Source organism: Tarenaya hassleriana, unplaced genomic scaffold (genome assembly GCF_000463585.1).
Source record: "Tarenaya hassleriana unplaced genomic scaffold, ASM46358v1 Cleome76, whole genome shotgun sequence".
In the NCBI taxonomy this organism is placed as follows: Eukaryota; Viridiplantae; Streptophyta; class Magnoliopsida; order Brassicales; family Cleomaceae; genus Tarenaya; species Tarenaya hassleriana.
The window spans coordinates 448,577-455,482 of NW_010970123.1; the positions used below are offsets into that span (position 1 = coordinate 448,577).

General features: G+C 41.6%; 1 protein-coding gene across 1 annotated transcript; it reads right to left on the minus strand.

Annotated features, from left to right (window-relative positions):
* Positions 1-5,754: 5,754 nt before the first annotated feature.
* Positions 5,755-6,363, minus strand: LOC104801877. Its single transcript, XM_010525261.1, has one exon. The coding sequence runs from the start codon at positions 6,361-6,363 to the stop codon at positions 5,755-5,757; it is 609 nt and encodes a 202-aa protein (XP_010523563.1).
* Positions 6,364-6,906: the final 543 nt, after the last annotated feature.

Here is a 6,906-nt window from a genome sequence, read left to right on the forward strand (position 1 = left end):
TACCGAGATTAGTGCCGCAATCACGAAGCACGAACTTCCCCCGAAGATGTCTGATCCGGGGAGTTTCTCTATACCTTGCAAGTTGGGAAATATTGAGATAGATCGAGCCCTATGTGATCTTGGAGCAAGCGTGAGCTTAATGCCCTTGTCAATCTACAAGAAGTTGAATATTGGTGAGCTAAAACCTACAAGAATGGCACTGCAATTAGCGGATCGATCAGTCAAGTACCCAGTAGGAATACTAGAGGATGTACCTTTGAAGATTGGTGGGTTCTATGTGCCGGTAGATTTTGTGGTTTTAGACATGAATGAAGATTCCAAGGTACCGATCATACTAGGCCGACCATTTTTAAGTACAGCGGATGCTGTAGTGCACGTTCGAGCTGGTAGATTGACGATGAAAATTGGAGACGAGACAGTCGAATTTACCCTCGATCAGAATTTGAAGCAATCGTCAACAAGTGATACGGTATGTTATGCGGATATACTCGAAGCGATGGCAGAGGAAGTGATTGGAGAATTCCGTGAAGTGGATCCGCTAGAAATCTCACTAATGGCCGCAGAAGTAAGCTTATATAGCAATTGGGAAGAAATCGAGGAGATTAGACGGGCATTAGATGATCGGGAATGATGAGGACCTCGGAATCATGAGTGATACATCCAACTATATCTTGGAAGTAAAGGAACACATGGAGCTAATGATAGCTTGGAATGGAAGCACGGAGCTAGGACTCTACCGGATCGGACGGAGTTAGGAGCTTAACCAGAGAATGGCGTCCCACCCGATCACGAGGAGATCATCATCCGAGATGAGTCACTATTGGCTGTACAAAATCTCTACCGGATCGGACGGAGTTAGGAGCTTAACCAGAGAATGGCGTCCCACCCGATCACGAGGAGATCATCATCCGAGATGAGTCACTATTGGCTGTACAAAATCCGAAGGATGCACACTCCTATTCTCGGCCCAAGCCACCCCTTACTCATGCTAAATCTCGAGCTCTTCGGCTCACTCTCATTGCTATCATCAATCGAGCATTATGTGGTCCACAGAACGAAGACACTTACATCCCGTTTCTAAGATCAAGCAAGGCACGAAATATCTCCATATACCAAGTTTAGGAGTCTTCATCTTCAAGGCAATTTTCGTGGGAAGCTTCTTGAGTTGCAAGCAAAGTTCCAACAGCTATAATCTTCCCAACCACCTCATTAATTGCTAAAAGGCTCCTACCCCTTTGCATGTTCTTTTGTCATTAATTGCTATCCAACTCTATCATCTATTTAAACTATGTTAGAACTCATTTGTAATCAGATTTTTGAAGATGAATTAAGTAATTTCGAGCTTGCCTCACTCTCTTGTTGGTGTGTCCGACATTCTTTTCGGTTTGTCCGAGAAATCCCGTCTTGGTTTGTCCGAGGCTTGTCTTGGTTTGTCCGAGACCCTATCCTTCGTTCTCCATCCATCTCTTGACTACGATTCGAATTCGAGAGCCTCTACGAGTGCCGGTGATTGAATCAAAGTCCCGCAGCCTTATCCTTTTCGGTCCTTCTCCAACCATCGTTCGAATTCGAGTGCCTCCACGAGAGTGCCGGTGATCGTTCACGGATTATCTCCACCTCCTCCGTGCGTGTATCACCTCGTGTGAGCGAGACTGTAGAAATGTGTGGCCGCACTATAGACGAGCGTCGTCTATTTCAGACAGTCGAACTCAGTGAATGATCACTTCTCGTTTGTTTGACAGCGAAATCGTGGAGCAATCAGCCCCGAAAACTCACCTACATCGCACGCTAAAGCTCTCCACCTCGGTTGTTTCGTTCCTCTTTTTACTTCTTTCGATTTCGTTGATTGCACGCCAAGTGTTCGATTGATTGCACCAAAAATCTGTTTGTTGTTACTTGGTTGAATATGTGTGTGGAATAGGATCAAGTACACGTTTTGATTACTTCACCTACTGTTCTAATACTTGTTTTTGGTTGTGTTAGTGTTTCTTACACGATCTGATTCTCCTCTGTTTCCGTTTCTGATTTTTGATTGGATTTTGGACAGAAATCTTTCAATCGAAAAATGCTGGAAAATACTTATCTTTATTAAAAACTTCATACATACATTTATATTGTTCAGACATGAGTGTTTCTTACACGATCTGATTCTCCTCTGTTTCCGTTTCTGATTTTTGATTGGATTTTGGACAGAAATCTTTCAATCGAAAAATGCTGGAAAATACTTATCTTTATTAAAAACTTCATACATACATTTATATTGTTCAGACATGAGTCATTACACATAAAACTAACTTCTTAACTGCTATTATATAACTGCTTCAGAACCAGAAACTTAACTGTCTTCAAACTTATCCCAACGTAACTTTGTCTTCTGCAATGTCTTGAGCCATCTCTGTCTTCAGACTAACATGCTCCTCCTTGGCTTAAGACTTTGTCTCCATGCCAATCATGTTCCGCATCATTTCAAACCTGCCTGGTAGAAAAGCTTTGGTAAACAAATCTGCCTTTTGATCTTGCGAACTGCAATACTCTAGCTTGACTTCACCATCTTCTTGTGCTTCCCTGAGAAAATAATACTTGATTTTAAAATGCTTAGTCTTTCCATGGAAAACCGGATTATGAGCTATGGCAATCGCTGCTTGATTGTCAACCCAGATCTTGGTTGGTTCCTTGCTCACGATTGAGAGGTCACACAGAATCTTCCTCAGCCAAATTGTCTGGTTTGCAGCTTCTGTTGCAGCAATGAATTCAGCTTCTGCTGTGGATTGTGCAACAGTTCCCTGCTTCTTCGAGCTCCATGAGAAAATGGCTGTGCCCAGTGTAAAACAGAACCCCGAGGTACTTTTCATATCCTCGGTTGAACCTCCCCAATCGCTGTCAACATACCCTTCTAGAACCAGTTTTTCGACTGAACTGAATTTCAATCCATAAGTCTTGGTTCCTTTCAAATATCGCAGTATCCGCTTTGCTGATACAAGATGCTCCTTCTTTGCGCAACTCAGATATCTGGACAATGTATTGACAGCATAGAGAATGTCAGGTCTCGAGGCTGTCAAATACATTAAACATCCAATCAAACTTCTGTAAACTCCTTCGCTACCAGCTTCACTTTCTTCAAATTTCTGTATTTTCATCTTCTGATCCATTGGAGTCTTCATGATCTTGCATTCTTCCATGTTGAACCTTCTCAAAATCTGATTCAGATACTTTTGCTGAGTGACAAAGATACCCTTATCACTCTGCGATATTTCCAAACCAAGGAAATGTGTCATCAGTCCGAGATTTGTCATCTCAAACTCTTTACCCAGCAGATTCTGTAGTTCTTCAATCTCAGTCGTGTTCTCTCCAGTGACCAGCAAATCATCCACATAGAGAGACACAATCACCAATCCCGCTCCTTTCCTTATGTAGAGTGTGTGTTCACTGTGACTTCTGGCAAATTTCAGTCCTTTCAAACACAAATCTATCCTCTCATACCATACAAGGCTTTCTTTAATAAATATACCTTATCCTCAGCTCCCTTTTCATAGAATCCTTCTGGTTGCTCGACATAAGTTTCCTCTTTCAGATCACCATTTAAAAAAGCAGATTTCACATCCATGTGGAACACTTTCCACTTCTTTTGTGCCGCCAATGCAAGCAGAAGTCTGATTGTATCCAACCTCGCCACTGGTGCAAACGTTTCTGAGAAATCAACTCCCCAGACTTGTGAATATCCCTTAACCACGAGTCTGGCCTTGTGTTTGTTGACAGTACCATCGGGATTCAGCTTTGTCTTGAAGACCCACTTTACCCCTATGACCTTCTTATTCACTGGTCTGTCAACAAGTACCCAAGTTCCAGTTTTGTTTATCATCCTTAGCTCTTCTTCCATAGCAACAATCCATTTTTATCAAACTTTGCCTCTTCAAACGTAGCTGGTTCAAACACAGCTATGTTACACCTCTCATAGACATCCTGTAGAGATCTAGTTCCTCTGACAGGAATGTCATCTGCATCTTCAGAAATCTCCTCCTGTTGTTCCTGTCCTCCAACAGGTACTTCTCCTCCTAGTACCTGAACATCTTCTCCTTCAGGAATTTCAGAGTTTAATTGGTCTTCATTTGTTCCAGACCAATTCCACTCATCATTTTCCAGAAACTTAACATCTCTACTTACCACAACCTTGTTCAAATCTGGTAAGTAGATCCGATAAGCCTTGGATACCAAACTATATCCAACAAATATACCAACATCTGACTTTCTGTCCAACTTATCACGCTTAGCTTCAGGTACAAATGAAAAACATAGACAACCGAACACCTTAAGATTCTCACAGGTTGGTTTCTTACCAGTCCATGCTTCGAAAGGTGTTAGTTTATGCACAGCTTTCGTGCTCAACCTGTTCAGGAGAAACACAGCCGTATTGGACGCTTCTGCCCCAAACATCTTTGGCAAGTTCTTTTCGTACATGAGACATCTGGCCATTTCCACTATTGTTCTGTTTTTCCTCTCACTTACCCCATTCTGTTGAGGAGAATAAGGTACTGAGAATTGATGTTTGATTCCAGCTTGCTCACAAATCGACTTGAACCTGCTAGACGTATATTCAGAACCATTATCAGATCTGATCATCTTGATTCTTATCCCACTTTCATTTTCAACTTCGTTCTTGAACTTTTCAAAGATTCCATCTGCTTCTAGCTTATGCTTCATGAAATATATCCAACACATTCGAGTGAGATCATCAATAAACGATATAAAGTACTTGCTACCTGTAAGAGATTGCACCGGCATTGGACCACACACATCTGTATGGTTCAATTGCAGTTTCTCTGTAGCTCTCCACTTCGATGAATTGAATGGTAACCTTCTGTGTTTTCCCAAAGGACATACCTTGCACACAACAGTATTCTGACTCTGTGGCAAACCTGTCATCATTCCATTTCTGATCATGTATGTGATTCCTTCGTCATGAAAGTGTCCAAGTCTTTTGTGCCAGAGTTCATCATCCGACACTTGAGACTTCATCGCTTTCGATGCAGCAGATTCAAGCGTGAATGAGAAACTTCTATCTCTCATTCTGATCTTGAACAATGTCTGATGAGTGTCATTTCCTATGACACATTCCCCTTTGTCGAAAACAACCTTGTACCCCTTCGAAATCAACTTAGGCACACTCAGCAAATTCTGATCAATCCTTGGAACAAACAATACATCTGATAAAACCTTCAATCCATCTGCAATTTTGATTTCAACATCACCTTTTCCAACTACGTCAATGAATTCCCCATTACCAATCCTCACCTTTGATCTGAATGACATATCCAGATTCTTGAACAACTTCCTATCTCCAGACATGTGGTTAGTGCAGCCACTATCCACTAGCCATCCGTTCTTGACTGAGTTAGAGGCAAAGCATGAAGCCACAAATAGGTTCTCGGCCTCTCCTGTTTCTGCAGCTTTCGCTTCAACATTTTGCTGAGACCTTTCTCTGCAAAACCGCTCTATATGACCCAGTTTATTGCATCTTCTACACTTGACATTTGGATTTTTCTAGCATCTCCAATGAGGGTGATTTCTCTTGTTGCAATGCTTGCAAGGTTCAAAAGAAGTTTGGCTCGTATTTGCTTCAACACTTCCCTCAGTCTGTTTCTGACTTCCTGTTTCCTGATTCTTCTTCTTCTTTCCCTTCTGAGCCCCTTTTCCTTTGGCCTTGGCACTCAAAGCACCTTCGACAGATTCCTCACCCCTCATCTTCCTTCTCTGTTCCTAGGCTTGTAGAGCACTAAGAACTTCAGTAAGTTTGAGTGCTGATAGTTCTTTTGTGTTCTCAAGTGTGGCTATGGTAGCCTCAAACTTTTCAGGAACAGAAACAAGTATCTTCTGCACTATCTTATCGTCCTTGACATCTGTCCCGAGAATCCTCACATTATTGATTATGTTAATGAACCGATCAGCATAATCTTTAATGGTTTCATCTCCTTTCATTTGTTGTCTTTCGAAATCACGGAGAAGATTCAATACCTTCATACTCCGAACTCTCTCGTCCCCTTCATATTCCTTCTTGAGAAAATCCCACATTTCCTTTGCTGATGTTAATTTCATGATCTTGATTAGGATTGTGGGAGAGACTGCATTGAATATACTCGACTTGGCCTTTGCCTTCTTCGTGGTCCTCTCCTTGTGGTTCCTAATCTGCGCCACTGTAGGATTTGCGGTCAAGGGAGGAATCTCATAGTCTTCTTCCACAGCTTCCCACAGATCCATTCCTTCGAGATAAGCCTGCATCCTCGCTGCCCAGACTGGATAGTTATCTCCATTAAACACGGGTGCAGACTGTATGGGATTCGAGATGCTCAAAGATTCTGTCTGATCCATGATAACCGCTGCAACTTCAACACATTCAGGTCCCGTAAAGATCCTTAAGATGCTCTGATACCACTGTTTCTTACACGATCTGATTATCCTCTGTTTCCGTTTCTGATTTTTGATTGGATTTTGGACAGAAATCTTTCAATCGAAAAATTCTGGAAAATACTTATCTTTATTAAAAACTTCATACATACATTTATATTGTTCAGACATGAGTCATTACACATAAAACTAACTTCTTAAATGCTATTATATAACTGCTTCAGAACCAGAAACTTAACTGTCTTCAAACTTATCCCAACGTAACTTTGTCTTCTGCAATGTCTTGAGCCATCTCTGTCTTCAGACTAACAGTTAGCTTGTACGAAGATCTGATCGTGTTCTCGTTTGTGGTTGCAAAACGTTATTGTCGATAATCGTCCGCATTGTTGCTTGAATCGTCACTTGTTGAGTATTGCATGAATTATCTACTGTGATAACTTCGAGGAGCCTGTTTCATTCCGTGTTTAAATCATCTTTGATTGCATGTTGTTTGAACCGTGAGTGACA